A 17,090-nucleotide genomic window follows, 5' to 3' on the forward strand; every position below is an offset into this window, starting at 1 on the left:
ATTAATCCTAATGCTCATCTTAATGCAAGCTCTGACCACAGAGTTTCAGCAATTGCTGACAGATGCAACCTGCCTTGTTGATACACAGCATAGATGCCAGTCTCCTGACATACTGACTGATTTAACTTTCTTTCAAGTCAATTTATCTTTAAACGAGGGCACAAATGATTACTCAGATCAGTTCTCTCACACAGTAAAAAATATCCTGTTGATCAAACAGTGACTTGAACTTCATCTCACCAGCAGTGCTTCTTGTGAAGGCCAGATGGAAGGACTTCCAATGTTAATGCAGCATATCCTATGCATTTCCCAGAAATCATTGGGTAATCTAGCTAAAGTATATTCAGGTAGTTCCCCAATGCAGGTCAATTGTTAATGTGAGAATTATTTTCCTCTGCTGTGAATAATCTTTAAATATTTATTTAACAACTCAGCTTATGTCACAATTCGCAGAACAATAAAAACAAAGGAGAAAGTTAAAAGGTAGTACCACAATCGAAGGGGCAGTTAAAACAATAGGTAAAGACTATCAAGGTAACCTGGCTGTAAGTACACTTGTGCATACATCGGGTGAGAACGAATTTGTGCTCAGCCTTGATAGCTACCATGGCCAAATAACCTGCCGACATTCAGGGGTAGTTTTTACCTTGGGCTGCCTAGTGTAAACAGGGCGGTAGCAAACCGAAAATGACTTATCACCCTGTTTATAATGGCACTCAAGCTACTGCCTTCCTCAAAGGGGCCTTCCACTGTGCAACTGAAGCGCCCACTTGTTTCAGGAGGTAGGCCCTTTTAATATGCAAATCAGGGTCATAAGACGTACATAGGGCCCCGAATGCTATTTTGATGGACAACTGAGAGGGAGCGTGCGCCGTTCACGCTCCACCCAGTATTACCAGGCAGTACAACAGAAGAAGCTCCAAAGAGATAAATTTAAATTATTTTTGTGGGGCCAGGAGGAGCAGGAGTGCTCCTCTGGGTTCCACAAGAGTAATGTGGGCCTCTGCTGCCCTGGGCTCGCCCTCTGGATTCGTCCTCTCCCCCACGCCCCCACCCCCCGACCTATTCTCCTATCTGCCAGGTCAGCCTCTGGGCTGCCCAATATTGCACCAGCCCAGAGCTAGCAAGCTACAGTGGGGCTCCCACAGCTTGCTGGTGGCATGAGGCTCAGCCCTCAACATAGAGGGGGCCTCCAGCCGGCAGGATTAGGCGGTCGACCGGTACACTCTATCGGTCAGCTGCCCGATAGTCACCTCTTACTGTCCAGAGTCACGCATAAATAATGACCACATGAGCAAGGGAGCAGAGAGTAACCATTGTCCTTGGAACCATTTTGCACCAAAGAGTCAATGCCTTCAGAGAGAAATAGGAGAGAAAATTGATGGGAAAAAGTTGAGAGAGAAAAAATAAACCTAAAATAAAATTGTTTCCAGTTCAACAGCTATATATGATGTCTATGTAGACGATTCTGCAATAATAAATTTTCAGGAGGAAATAATAAAAAGTCTTTTGATAAAGAACACTTTGAATAAATGCGCCACCACAATCTAATATTGTGGAATTTTGAATGAAGTTTACAGTCTTGCAATTGTTGAGTAGATGTTAAAGCAATAGTTCTATTTTATTCATGAAGAAATACAAATGCATACAGCTTAAATATTTTGTTATGGTGTCTGTACTTTGAATTCTGCATTAAGTGCTCATCTTATTATCTGTAAAAACTAGGCTCAAGCATTAATATCAATGCAATTAGTGGTTTAGAGAAAAAGTGATTGGTTTGTATGACCTTACCATTTTCCATATGCTCTGCCTCACCAACGCTGCCATCAGGTGTGGTCCTTTCATAGTTATCTTCCGGAAGTGGGAGTGAGCCTAGTCTTGGTCCTGATGAACTCTTGCTGCTAGGCGTTTCCGATTCCTCCAAGCCGCTGTCATAACAGCTCTGTAGGGACCCCTGATGTGGATCCTGGGGCTGACTCACCACAGAGAAAGTCACTCGACGGAAAGGCTAGAAGAAACATGATTAGAAGTGTCACAGCTGTTTTTACGTCATCAAATCTGCAATGCAAATCTATGTTGTCCTATGAAATATAGAGAAAAAAAAGGAAGCCTGCTGAAGCTTTGAATGAGCAATCAATTGTTATAGTCTAGCAGTGAATTTCACTATTTGTATCTATAACATATATAAAAATTCCTCAGTCACTAGAGACATTGCCAGGGTATAGCTATTCATAATCTGGCACAAGAATTGATTTTGATTATTTTGTTTGCATGCTGCTACATTCATATTCTAGCAATTTCTCTTCAATTATTGTATATTTTGAAGACAACATCACAACAGTACATTTTGTAGCTATGATATTTTCTGGTGCATTACTAGCCAGTCCCATCATTTAATTCTCAATTATTTCTCCCCACCTTCTCGATTCAGATGACACTGATTTTAACTTTCCGCAGTGGCGGTAAATGGGCAGTGGTGGAAAGCTGCCTGTCGGATATTCCTCACCACCAATAAAAGTAAAAATCAGTGCAATGTTTGATGACGTGCAGTGGTGCTTCTTATCGAAGAATGAATAAAATATTTTAATATGGTTTAAATATGCATTTGTGTAGATCGCTAATTTCGGTTATTTCAGAGTAAATTACAAAACTTACAGATATTTCAGCTATAAATGTCATGTGACAAGACGGCATATGATAATAGTATTTTAATCATGAGCTGTGTAGTTCCTTTTCTCCTTCTGTTTTTCGTTTCTTCTACAAATTTAGCATCCCTAGTCACTATTTTAGGATTTGGCTCACCACCTTTTCTCAACTTTGCTGGTGTACTGAATAATGGACCTTAGCCCTTAACCTAGATTTCTAAGCAGCAAATCTACTAGGATTTGGATCAATGGTCCATTTTGGTCTCATTTCACAAATTGATCTAAACCTGCCATGCATGGACCTTCTAGTGTGCAAATTGTCAGTACTTTTGGTGAATATATTGTTACTTACTGTGCCGATGTACAGTCAAATGCAATCATCTTACATCATAAATCGATACAGATAACATTATAAATCAGTAAAGTTGATTGAACCAGTAGATAACCAATCAAAGTAGCTAGATTTATTTTTTCTTAGATTCCTGACCAGATTAGATGGTCATAGGTTGCAATCTGATAGAAATTATGGGGGTGAATTTCCGTGGGGATTCTCCCATTCTTCCGCCGCAACATTTGTGGAAGAACCACAGTAACCTCGGAAAAAAGGCATAAACAGCATTTAAACCATTTTTCCAGGAGTTCCTCGGCTCGTCCATCAAAGTTATGGTGAAAGAGCGGGAGCATCCTTGCGGAAATTCACCACCCATGTGTAAACGTATGTAATGTGTAAAACTATTTTTATTTTGAGAAGACTGTATCAATGAGGATAGTGATAATCTATTGAAGCAGGCCATAGCACTACACAAGATAAGAATACATCAAAGCTCACTACAATTATTGCAACAGTCTTTTGGAGGAGACTGCATACTTTTGTGACCCTATGGTGTCACGTGTACCATCTGATCCTTCTAGTGCCAACTATACCGACTGTGGAAATTTTCCCAGGCATGTCAACCATGCCAAATTTCCCATCTGTTCTAAAATTCTCAGTTGTGCCATCTGTGTCACATATGTCTGTTTTACAATTGTACCAACAGTGCCACCTGTATTGCAAATGCTTGCTGCATAGTTTTGCTTAATACAGCGCTACCTATATAAACTGCTGTCTCTCTGACTATTGCAATGGAATGCATTCCGCCCATTGCTGCATCTAATTTGCTAAATATACTAAAAGCAAGCAGAAGCAAAGTAGAAAGAATGATTTATCCTCCCATCTAAACAATCAGGTGGCTACTGCTCTGAACAAAAGGTTTCTCACTGAAGACAATGCCTTCTATTTCTGTCAGTGCCATCATGCTCAGTCGTGTGAATCAAATGTGTGTCTCACATTAATAAATGACCCATTTGAGGCTAACTCATAAAATTGCAATTTTCCCCTTCCTAAAGAACTGAATGTTCATAAAATGCTTTAAATTAACATCTTCACAGATTGCTGACAAGTACATTATTACTAATGAATAGCAAACGCATTGGCAAATTGGAAGCAAATTTACTGCAGATATTATGAAACCTTAAAATCCATCTAGATCAAGGGGTAACAATAACCTTGTTTGGTAACACAATCTATGTGCATATCTATGTGGTTTGTCTATTCCAGGGCAAAATGATAAAAACATTTAAGATGTTAAGCTTTTGAAGAAGGTATAGAAACAACAGGATGACATTTTTAATTCAAGTGATCCCCGTTACATGAATTCGTTCCAGAATTAAATAAAGGAATGGGCATCCTGTTCTCTTTTACATTCACTGTACTTTGAAATTGGAGGACAAAGTGGTTGCATTTCTTGGTTTTCCAATAACTGTATTGCAGAAAGAGTTACTTGCTGGTACATAGTGGTACATCCTTGTATAAAGAAGCTTTGCCAGACAATAAGTCACATTTATGAGCATCACAGAATGGATCTTTAGACATGCACATGTTTTGGGCAACACAAAGAACACACAGTGATTACAGAAAGATCACGCTTGCCTCTTCATTGCGGATTTTTGGGTTACAGGCTATATTTCAATGAGTGATTATCTTCACCGAAATTTATAGAATTATAGAATCATAGAATTATAGAAAGGTTACAGCATGGAAGGAGGCCATTCGGTCCATCGAGCCATGCCAGCTCTATGTAAGAGCAATCCAGCTAGTCCCACTCCCCTGCCCTAACCCTGTAGCCTTGCAATTTTTTTTCTTTCTTCAATATTCATACACAACTGAATTATAAGTGAACCTTCCTTTTATCTTGTTATTACACTGATGACGTAGTAAGCCAAGGTTATCCAAATGACTCAATTATGATTTATTTTCTATGAATTCGAAATTAAAACATACTGCTGCTGCACTTTAATGGAAATTAATCACTTACAATGAGCTGCCTTGCTTAAAGCAGATTTTGGACACTATAATGAATATAATTATAATATTTATATACAATATACCCTACTGCACCATTGCATGTCTATCCTGTTGTCTATCAGCTGTGGCTTTTTAATACAATTTGGTAAAAGTTCCAGGATTTTTCATAATTTAAATTTTTCATCCTTTTATCCTCAAATCCTTTTTTTTATTCTTTGCATCTTTCTTCCTTTCCTTCCGAATCTGTCTTTTTATCCCTTCATTTTCATCAACCTGTTTTAATTTTTTCATGAATTTTGTGCCATTTAGAATGAAAGAAATTGGTCTTGAGAAATGGAAAACTTTCTCACTGGGCATCCAACATCAACATCAAGCACTCCCAGGTTCGGGAACACATAATTGGATAGAGAGTAGACCACCCTTTGCTTTGCCCAACAATCAACTTCAGCCTCTACTTTATTTTTAAAAACTGATTAAGGCCTCTGTTGAAATAGTGACAACAGAGGAATGTCATATAAACATGTTAAGCATCTGTCTGCTATTCTCACAATTAGTAACTTCTAGCCTTAATGGTCTTATAAAGTGATTCCATTTATGCTGTATAGCGTAGCTAAGCGTGCTTAACAGTTATTTCTCCAATACGTGTTTTAGAATAACTTGATGCTAAGGATTGCAAGACAATGATCAATTTTCTGTCCCGTAGGAAAGCATCTCCCTTAATGTAGTACCCCCAAGGTGAAATTGGGATTCACTGGGGGTAAAATTGGTCTTGAAGTCAATGGTAAAGAAAATTGAGCAGGCTGTAAAATGGACAGCCGATTCGCTATCACCCATTTTATGCTACTGCCCAAGACCAATTTCACCCCCACCAAATAAAGTAAAAGAGAAAGGAAGACTTGCATTTATATAGCGCCTTTCACAACTTCAGGGTGTCCCAAAGCGCTTTATAGCCAATGAAGAACTTTTGAAGTATAGTCACTGCTGTAATGTAGGGAACGTGGCAGCTAATTTGCACACACCAAGGTCACACGAACAGCAATGTGATAATGACCAGATAATGTATTCTTAGTGATGTTGGTGGAGGGATTAATGTTGGCCAGGTCACCGGGGAGAACACCCCTACTCTTCTTCGAAATAGTGCTACGGGATCATTTAAGTCCACCACAGAGGGCAGACGGGGCCTCAGTTTAATATCTCATCCGAAAGTCGGCACCTCCAACAGTGCAGCGTTCCCTTAGTACTACAATGGAGTGTCAACCTAGATTTTGTACTGAAGTTTCTGGAGTGGGACGTGAATCCCCAACCTTCTGACTAAGATGCATATGCTACCACTGAGCCACGGCTGACACAAGTATGATATTTGTGAACCCTTGACAAACTGTTTTTCTTTAACTATGGTGAACACTATTACAGTGGTGGTAAAAGTTCAGTCCTTTGTATGTCTGTAGTAATCTCGAATCCTTGTATTCTGTAGTGAGATTATATGTACACATTGAAAAGGTTAACTGGTACCATGCACTGCGCATCTTTAAACTATGATAACCAAGGTGACATCAGAATAATTTATATAAAAGGTTCAACACACCTTCTGTTTAGGAAGATAATGTTCTAATAAAGCACAGAAAACACAACCATATTTTATTTTTAGCATCACATCCCTCAATGTCATCAGTGGAATTACATTAAAGCACTTGGCCTCATAGCATTGATTATCTTGTTACTGATACATCATGACATGGAATAGTAATAGCTCCTTATCATTAACCCTTCATCAGCAAATAATGTTTCTTTAATTAAAAATAGTTTTGCCTATGTCAGTAACAAAAATGATTTCAGTATCACAAAAAAATAATATTGAATCTCTAAGAGTAAGAATGACAGATAAGAACAGAAGTATTTTGCATCATTATGCAGTTACTCCAGTCTGAAGAGCTAATATCATAACATTCACATGAAAATGCATTTATTTTGCATATAAATTCAAAAGTAATTTCACTCTGTCTTAAAGCTGCTTTGTCACTCAAATGAATACATGTTGCTTATATTTCAAATATGCATTAATCGAAATGCAACTTGTAATGCATTTCTATCTAAAATATTATTATTTTCTAGCTGGGATGGGTAGTTTACATTGTCGTGTGCAACCTTTTGATGTTAGGATAAGATTTGTGGCAAGAATGAGTGAGAATGTGAAAATATTGCATAGGGCGGCAACATTTTCTCCTACGTTTTCACTGTTCAAAGGAGCATAGAAGGATTACAATATGAAGAGTCAAATTTACCTACATGGCAAAACAGATTGGAACGTTTCCAGTGGGGCCATTGTACTATTTCATGTTGATTGTTTGTAATGACTTTGATTAAGAATTGGTTGTTATGGTTAATGGCCAAAGTTCTATGATATCCATGAAAGATGCATAGTCATATTCTCCACAGACCCTGTTCATGACTAGAAAAATGGAAAAACTGATGTATAGTCATGAATCTGAATTATTGATTTTCTCTTGCATACTATTACAAAATTATGCTCTAGATGTAAATTTTACTCTCTGTTATTCTAATTATGGGTTTTATGGGGGAGGGGGGAGGACAGCATCAGGGAGGCCTATCACGACTGGCAACGACTAGCAGGAGTGCTGTGGTGCCGGGAGGAGCACTCCTGCTTCTCATGGATCCACATTCAAATTTTTAAATTATCTATTTAATGGCCGCCGCTTGCCAGGCTGCATCCACGCCAGCAAAACTTGAGTGGTGAGGCTTGATGCCGGCTCCGTTCAGGGCAGCCCAGTTTCCCTGAGGGGCCCTAGAACAGGCATTATGCCCCTCATTAGCATGGGCAAAGAGCCCAGTGCTTGTTTTTGGAGATTGCTCCGGACATCTGAAAATTGTCTGAGGCCAACTTTGGCCCTGTGAAATTGATCATTTTCGCCCCCGTTTTTCATCCAGAAGATGCACGCAGTGATAATCAATTTTTACCCCAATGTGTTTTAATTTTATTGCATATTTCCCTTTAAACAACCCCCATGTGGTCTGCTGTTGTCATTGCTAGGATGGATCTATCTGGTCCACAGACTTCTTCAGACTTACAAGTTGCATGTATTTGTTTATTTGTATTTGTTTCTGGGTCTTTAGGAAATTAATTTTTGCAAATACATGTTTAACTATTTTATTATAATCTCTGTTAATGCCCTTTTTCTAATTATGATAACCAAACATATCAGTGAGATTAGATTATGTTGACATAAATTATCTGTTGATACAATATTTTTCTACAACATCACGAACAATACTGATGTCAAACTTTAAATTGTTCCCGTAGCAACTGCAGTATTGTCACTTCCATGCAAAGTATTAAGCATTGGTTACAGGTAAGAATTATATTTGATGCTTTCCTTCCACTGTGGCAATTTTTATTCTTGCATGTACGACAAATTGAATACTTGCCCTCCACGAACATGCACACACGTTTTAAACACAACCAAGCAATTAATTCTACTTTTTTGCTGGATGAAATGAGTCTAGAGCCTAAAGCACAGCATGATTAAGTTGCCACACATACTTCAATAACTGAGTTATGAAGAAAAAAATGAGTAATTTAATAATACTGTATAGCAGTCTATGTGTTACTCTGACTCCCTAAATACAATGGGCCGGATTTTGCTGTAAAAATAACGTTGAGGCTAACAGCGCTCACCGCTATTTATGTGCAAATCGGAAAGCAACTTTCCGGTGACCGCACTTGCGCAGTTAAACGCGCAAATCCGGAAGTTGCTGGCCGAGATGCCCCGCTCTTCCAAAAGCTGTGCGAAAATGGCATTTTCGCTGTCTGACTCCCCGTTCAAATGTATCGAAAGGTGTGAAGTTCCTGTACTGACGTCGTAGATACAGACTAAGCTCGCCAAAGAAAGTTAAGTCAAGTTATTTTAAGTCTAAGTACCATTTTAATTATGTGGTAAGTCTTAATTACTGCCAAACAACCTATCTGGCACCGAAAGTTAACTTTTACAAATATGGTGTCTCATTCCTTCAGCTTTTTATTATTGTTGGATATTAAAAATACATTTTTTTTTACTTTTTCTTTCTGTCTCTTTTATCTGTGTCTCTTAATTCAATCTTTCTTACTCTCTCTCTTTATTTCACTTTCTGTACATGATCTGACATTGAATTCACTATTCTAACTTACACTTCCTGGTTCTGACTCTATGCTGTGATTAACGATTCTTCAATCAGATCGGTTAAGGAGACGTACACTAGCTTGCCCTGTTCACACAGGTCACAGATGCCCTGTAGAGGGCGCTGTGCTGAATCGCTGTCCCATTGACAGTAACTTGCCGTGCAAAAAGCTTATAGAAAGTCTATGGGCAAGTGCAAGTCTAACAAATGGGTGGCGCCATTTGTTCGTTGCTCACAGCAAAATCCGGCCCATTAGTATCATGTTGTGCCTAAAAAGATACAAGACAGAAAGCAGAGAGTAGTGGTGAACGGTTGTAGTACAACACATTACTTATGCCATCTGTGCATAATCAGCACTGCAGTAACAGATCTCTCTGATGCTTTAAACTACATAGAAGATCATGCAGGGAGAAAGAGGAAGAGATTCATTGGAATGAATGAAACAAAATGCAGAGACAAGTTAAAAGGGTGATCAGTGGTCCAAAGAGACACTTATTAAAAAAACTTCACACCATTCAATGGTGAGGCAGACAGCGAGATGCCACTTTCGTGAAGCTAATGGTGGAGTGGTGCAACTCGGACAGCAACTTTTGGATATTCGCATTTAACTGCGCATCTGCTCCTCGCCTGAAGTTGCTGTACCATTTACACATAAATAACCATGAGTGCCATTGGCCTGACTGTTATTTTGTCAGCAAAATCTGGCCCATTGTATCTCAATTAAACAATTTAAGCACTTGTTTGTGTCTTTGGCAGTAGTGTTACTGTGGACATATCAAAGTCCATGCAGTGCTCAAAATATCATTATGTAGACTGTCTCATGCTTTCATAGTTCACTATATGTACTATTGAGTCAATGCAAGAACCCATCATAATTTTTGAAAACAATGAATTTCCAACACATACAGCAGATATCAACATATGTCAGGATAAGGACAGCTGATTGCAAACATACATAAAGTCCAGGGTCAAGACAAGTGATTGTGCTGTCAAGCAGTCAGATTACATGGGGGCAACTTCCAACTGCCATACCAGAAACACACGTGTCTGGCAATTGAAAATCGGGGAGAGTGGGTTGGGCACCTTGCCCGCTCCATGGATGCCCAAAGCCCGCTTGAAGCAATTTTCAGATGGGTCTGTAAGTGGGCGAGCAGCCTGCCCACCCATTTCAAGTAGGCACATTGCGATCCTACATTGGTGTAGGACCCAGATTGAAATTTTCAGATACAAACGGATGGAGTCTGCTTCGCGCACACTCCATCCATTTGTACCAGGCATTGAGAGGCTTAACCAGCGGTCCTTAAAGGGATCTCTGCTGCCCATTCCAAAAAGATCCAGAGATTTTAGGGCAGGGAAGTTTTGTGAGGCCAGGAGGAGCAGAAGTGCTGATTTCCTGCCCTCATATAATTGATGAGCTGCAGTGGAGTGCATGTTTAGATCCCAGAACTCGCTGGCTACATTCAAATGAGGCCCTAACCTGATGTCGGCTTTGGGCGGCAACATTACTGTTCCACTGGCTTTGTACCTGTTTCGGGTGGAAGTTGAAAATCACCATCTATCATCTTATGCTCCATTTTGCACAATACCATGTGGATTTTGCAATGTTAGCCAGAGGGCTGCCTAAGTGAATGTACAGGTCTTTCTTCACCTCTCCTTCATTTCCAAATCATGCTGGGGGAGTTCATTCATCTGTTGCATGAGACAGTGTGACATGTGCATTCAACTATGCAATCTGAGAATATGCATGAGCAACTGGCAGGCCCAGTTGACAGAGTAATCTCTAACTTTACCTAACTGGTGAGAAACCAACAGGCCTGTTCCACACATCTTTTAATCTGAAGCATAGTCGATGTGGTGTGCCTGCATCTAGATCTTTGTGTGGACCTCAGGTTGATCCTCTTCCATTATTCATCAGTGCACCCTAAGGGAGGATCTTCCCTAAATTTCCTCTTAAATTCAGCAGCCAGTCCACTTTTGCCCATCCTCCTCCTCATCTCTCCCCTTTCCTCTCTATCTCTTTCTCTCTTCCTCTCGACTACTCTTCCCTCCCTTTTCCTTTCCCTCTTCTCCTGATACTCATCCCCTATCGGTCTCTCCCCTGTTCTCTCCACACCCTCTTCTCCCTATGCCCTTCCTCCTCCTTTCTTGCCCTCCTTTTGTCCCCTGCTCTCCCCTCCTCCCTCCTCCCCTGCCCACCTCCTCTGTTCTCCAATCTGCCTCCTTCACCCCTTTCTTTGCATGGACTAATTTGTTTACCCCCTGCCCTCTAACCCTGCTTGATCTGAATACTGCACTTGGTCTTGAATCTCCATGTGCAATGCCATGGGAGATCGACTCGTAAAAGTAATAAATCTTCTCAGCAAAAATTCAATTTCAAGCTAAATGTTCCTAAGCCAACTGGCCATGTCTTCATCTGTTATAGGCTGCACTTGTTTGTATGTCCAGCTTGGAGTTTCTGTCCAGAGAGAGAGAACAAAAGAGGGAGAATGCTCTGAACCCCCTCAACTCTGTGTGCAAAAGATTGGCATGCCGAACCGTCACTCTGAAAGAAATGTCCTCCACCAAATGTAAAAGCTCACAGCATCTGTCGGGGTAATTTTAACCTAAACCACCCAGCAGGAAGCTGACAGGATGGATCAGCCGCCGTTTTAGTCAATGGAAAGTAAAATCGGGAAAGGTATAAAACAGGCGGCCAATCCAATTCCATCAGTTTCCTGCCGGGAGGGTTAGGTTAAAATTACCCCGTATCTATTTAGCTAAGCCTCCCTGCCAGGCACATTAAATGAAAACATCCTATCACAATGGCAAGAAATGGTTAGAATTCTACCTAATAACCACATTGTCTCAAAGCTACAGTAACGTGTGAAAGTTAACAGTCTTATGGCTGTCCTGTATTACTTTGTAAGGAATCTTACACCACCAGGTTATAGTCCAACAATTTTATTTTAAAATCACAAGCTTTCGGAGATTATCTCCTTCGTCAGGTGAGTGACTTTGGACAACTCATAAACACTTCAGATCACCAAGTTTTCTCCTACTGTTTTAATCAAAAATGCTGCACGTCCCTAGGAGTTAACCCCTTGTAAGCTAAATCTAACCTTAAAGTAATATTATAACATTAATTAAAAGACATCTATGGAATCTGTCATCAACTCACATTGCTCAGATTTAAAATCTCAGAACTTAAGGAGCTGGAGACAATCCAACACATGAGAGAGGGAGAGCAGTTTTGCAGCAACAGGGTAGTTACACTGATAAAAGATAGGGAGCTGGCAGTGGACATGAAAAGATAGGCAACTATCCAAGGAAGGAAAGGATAGACCCCTAAAAAAGAGGGCTTGTCACATTAATTGGGGTGAATTACAGACCTTTGAATTGTGGGAAAGAAATGGAAGAGGAAATCTGCAGTGAGATTTGAGAGATGAGTAGGAATAACAAGATTATTGTTCTTGAAGATTTTAATTATCCACTTATCAATTAGGACAGAGAGAAAGTAAATGGAGAAAAGGGAATGGAATTCTTAAAGGTGTACACGACTCCTTCCTCAAGCAGTATGTTAGTAGGCCTACAAGGGAAGAGGTGGTGCTAGATCTGGTCATGAGTAAATAAATAGATGAGCTAAATGTGGACAAACACTTTGGGTGTAGCGACCACAATATGAAAAGGTTTTAGATTGAACTAGGAAGGGAAAAAGTCAGTGCAAAAATTAGACCACCAGATTGAATTAGGGCAGATATTAGCACAGTGAGGATTGAGCTAGCTGAGATGAGGTGGAAGGAGAAACTGGTGAACAGGACTGTAGGGCAACAGTGGGATGTTTTTAAAAAAAGATTGAAAAAGTACAGAATAATTACATTTCATTAAAAAAGGAAAGTACCAGTAGTTTTATAATGCTATGAATAAATAAAGAGGTTAGAATCCATTTAAAATTGAAGAAGAAACTTATAATAATAATTACAAAATTAAAGGATAATTTGAGAAAATAAAAAATAGGTTAAGAGTGGGATTAAGAAATCTAAAGTGAGTATGAGAAAAATACTCAAAAAACATCATAAGGAACAGTAAAGTGTTTTATAACTATATCAGTAAATAGAGAACTTTTGACATAACAACAGTTCATCTGCATAAGTTTGGAATCAGTCCAATCTAAATATTTTCCAAGAAAAATGCTGACAAAACTGACATTCCTATTGCCTTTCGAGTATGTCAGCACTGCTGTCATGAGTTTGAGCAAATTCACTGCCAACAAGACTTGGACAAAGTTGTCAATTATAAATAGTATTGGGGCAGAACTTGTTCCCAAAATAACGGAGAGTTCAACAGTGCTCTCCATTTTTTATGGCGAATTGAAGGAGCCCACGTTCCCACATGCACACTAACACGTGGAAATAATAAACGTGCTCCTATGGGTTCACCGGCAATTTAACAGCTGTGAATTAAAGGGGCATCCCACATCCTACAATCATTGAAATCACTGAAAAATCGCAAATTTGCTCATCCGCCCAGCTGGAAAGTAACTAATTACGCCACCAAAATTTATGCTTAAAAATACCAGGTCTAAACTAAGTTTTAAAAGCACAATAACTCTTTATGACTGCCAAACAACTAAAAATTAAATTTTAAAAATATGGAGTCTCATATTACTCCTTATTTTAATAGCTTTTGGTCATTAAAAAAAAGTTAAAAAAATTAAAAAATTTTTTTACTTTTCCCTTCTGTCTCTTTAATTTAATTCAATTATTTCTTTAGCATTTTATTTTAAAAATTTAACATTTTTATTTACAATGAAGTCTGCTTGCCTGCTTGTGGACGTGACTTCTCTTCCTGACAGATTTTGTGGGCATGTCTTCTATTCTCACAGACTGTTCCATGCGCTTCAACTTATGCTGCTCAGATGCTGAATTGATTGCGCACAACTTTTTTAAAGTTCAAAATCAAACAAGTCGACGCCACAGAGCACGTAGTAAGTCCTTTCGTTAATTTAATTTGCAGCAGCTGCAGTGATCGTTGCCACACCGATCTGCACAAGTTCTTGCCCATTATAAACTAAAAAGTCAAGCACATATTTGGTAATTTGACTTATTTTGCACGCAGCACAGTTGGTTGAAATTGAAATAAACTTCCTGTATATGGTCTGACTGTCTGGCTGTATATGTACCCACCAGTGAATTATGGCCAATCGGGCCGGACGCTTGGTTGTCGGTAACAGACAGATTCAAGTGAAGTTTCATATGGCACAAGCAGTGGTGTTGCTGGAACTTTCTGGATCATTTGATAGTCCTGGCAGGGCAGTAGGGGCCAGGAAAACCAGTGGAAATCAGTTCTGCCAGGTTCCCACTGGTTTTGGGCTCCAGTGAGTCTTTTGGTTAGGCCTGGAGAGAACATCTGAAGGTTCTGTCTGAAGAATATGGGAGATTCATTAACATATGTAAAAAGGGGCGGGGGAGAGTGCCACACCATTTTAAAGCCTGTGGGCATGCTAGACGCTGAGTCCTCAGCACATCCAATGAAACCTGTTGGGAAGGAGGCCTCAGTGGACCTGCACACCGCAGATCCTTTAAAGGGCCTGCTGATTTTACAGCTTGCTATGAACTCTGCAACTTTACCCAGTGTTCCTTTGTTAGAATAAAGACATTCAAATGCATCTCTTTGAATATTGTTATCCCTATTTCAACTTTCTTGACTTCAATGGAAAGGAAAATCGTGTGGGTTGTATAACAGGCTGCGGCTTCATTCCCACCAGTTTCCCACCGCTGAAGTTGAAAATTCCGCCCAATAATTTAATGATCAGTAATAAAAATTTGGTCATTGACCTTCTTCAACAGACTACCTTGACCCTCTCCAAATCTAATTTAAATTAATCCAAATTTTTGCCCTTATGATTTGTATCAACAACTTAGCTCTTCACCTAGTTTTGCGCACAGTGGAGGTTAAATTTGATAACCCCCAAATCCGGGCACGATTAACCCACACCCGGTACATCCGATGCAGGCAGCACGAGCTTCATGATATGTTTGTGCAGCCAGCGCTACCCGCACTGTTGAGAGGCTGCATGCACAAGCAGGAGGCTTGAAATGGGGCATGGCCAGCACTTTTTAAAGGCAGCCTGCATCTCTTAAAGGGGAGGTCCACAGTCAATGAGAGCAGTGCAGGATGGCAGCCAGGATTGCTGGACCGTCAAGAGAGCACGTACCAAGGGTTTCGGACGACACACTGGAGGCCCTGGTGGAGGGAGTGGATGAAAGGAGGACCTTCCTGTACCGGCAGGGTAGTAGGAGACCTTCCAGGCACCAGCTGCACAGGCAGTGGGAGGGAGTGGCCCAGGAGATGAATGCCAGGAGCACTGCACTGCGCATGTGAGTGAAGTGCCGAAAACAGTCCCATGATTTGACAGGAGTGGTTAAGGTGAGTGAATACAAGTGTCAAATGGCACATCCTATCAACTGCACCACAGCTCCTCGCACGCCCTCCCCATATCACCCACCCACCAACAAACGCTGCCCACCCATACTCAACGCTGCACTTCGGATGCTGTATCTTACCCTCATAGTACCACACTTGCAGGCCACACAACCGCCACTCACAGGTCACACACACTGACAGCTATTCGACTATGACAAGCACATCTCCCAGATACCTTGCAGCATACTCACTGACACACTTCCTTCTGTCTTGCAGGAGAAGGTAGCGCATAACAGTCGGCAGCAGGAGAGACCTGAGGGAGGACAGGCACGCTTACATGTCCTCAACCCCCTGCAGGAAATAGTGCTTTGGATAATTGAACGGGCCGTCGCTGCAGCCGTGACCACTGGCGGCATTGGAGGTCCCGACGAAGGGGATCTCTACATACCAAATGCTCCTTCTCGTTTCCCACATGTCCCTCATCCCACAATCTTTTCTGACTCACATGCTGCAGATGGTGTCAGCACGCACGTCTTACTTGCTCCTCTCCCTGCTCCACAAATCAAACTGTTTCCCTTTGTCATTGCAGATACCCAAGAACTGAAGCCGGCACCGTCCAAGGAAGAGGAGGAGGAGGAGGAGGAGGAGGACACTGACACTGCAGCCGCGCCATCATTTGATCTTACACTCGCATCCACCAGCTCAGAGACTGACACTGCGCGTCCTTTAGAGGCTAGGGTAGAGGAGGGATCTGCATGTGGTGAGACACCGAGCACAAGTGCGCAGGAGCCGGGGCGGGGGGAACAGATACCACAGATGCCAGATCGCCGGAGGGCGAGGTCACACAATGGTTCTGCTGCCGAGGTATCAGATGAGGACTTCGATGGGCCAGGCTACAGAAGACGGCTGATGGGCGTACACACCCAAATGCTTGGAGACTGGAAAGCCTGCCAGACAGCCTGTGCACAATGTCAAGGGGCATGGAGGAGTCCACCTCGAACTTGGCACGGGGCTTTGCGCAGAGCTTGGAGCCCATCCTTACCCACATGGACTAATTGGTCACCACCATCAGTACACCTGAGGAACTCAGCATGAGGCAGCGTCTGATGGCCGATGTTGCGGCTTCAATTGCAGCACAAACAGCTGCCATTGCAGCACAAACTGGTGTGATCAAAGGTCTGCAAGCTTTGGATGAAGCTCAGACTGCTGCTATCATGGCTCTGGGGACCACTGCAGAAAGGGGTATCCAGGACGTCACAGCACTCCAGTAATCCATTCTCCAGCTGATCACCAGGAGTGCTGAGGCACCGCCCCATGTGAGTGGCAGTGGCACCATGGCAGTCGAATTTGCTGTCCTCTGTCCAGAGGACAGCATTCCTGCCCCCACCCCTGCCACTCTGCCAGTGCCCTTGCTGTTGCCTGTCAGCCAGCCAGGCCAGACTGCTGCAGCCCAGGCCGAGATGGTGCACTCTGAAGCCGAGACCTCTTGGCCCAGAGCTGCTTGAGGTTGTCCTCCAAGCCCATCT

The 17,090-nt window shown here is 41.5% G+C and overlaps 1 protein-coding gene across 1 annotated transcript in view; it reads right to left on the reverse strand.

Annotated features, from left to right (window-relative positions):
• pcdh7b (protocadherin 7b) overlaps positions 1-17,090 on the reverse strand; it is a 374,437-nt gene that overhangs the window by 222,239 nt on the left and 135,108 nt on the right. Inside the window, exon 2 of the mRNA XM_067988987.1 lies at positions 1,792-2,008. Within this exon, the coding sequence (XP_067845088.1) occupies positions 1,792-2,008 (217 nt within the window). The remainder of the gene's footprint in view (positions 1-1,791; positions 2,009-17,090) is intronic.

The sequence above is a fragment of the Heptranchias perlo genome, chromosome 1 (genome assembly GCF_035084215.1).
Source record: "Heptranchias perlo isolate sHepPer1 chromosome 1, sHepPer1.hap1, whole genome shotgun sequence".
Lineage (NCBI taxonomy): Eukaryota > Metazoa > Chordata > Chondrichthyes > Hexanchiformes > Hexanchidae > Heptranchias > Heptranchias perlo.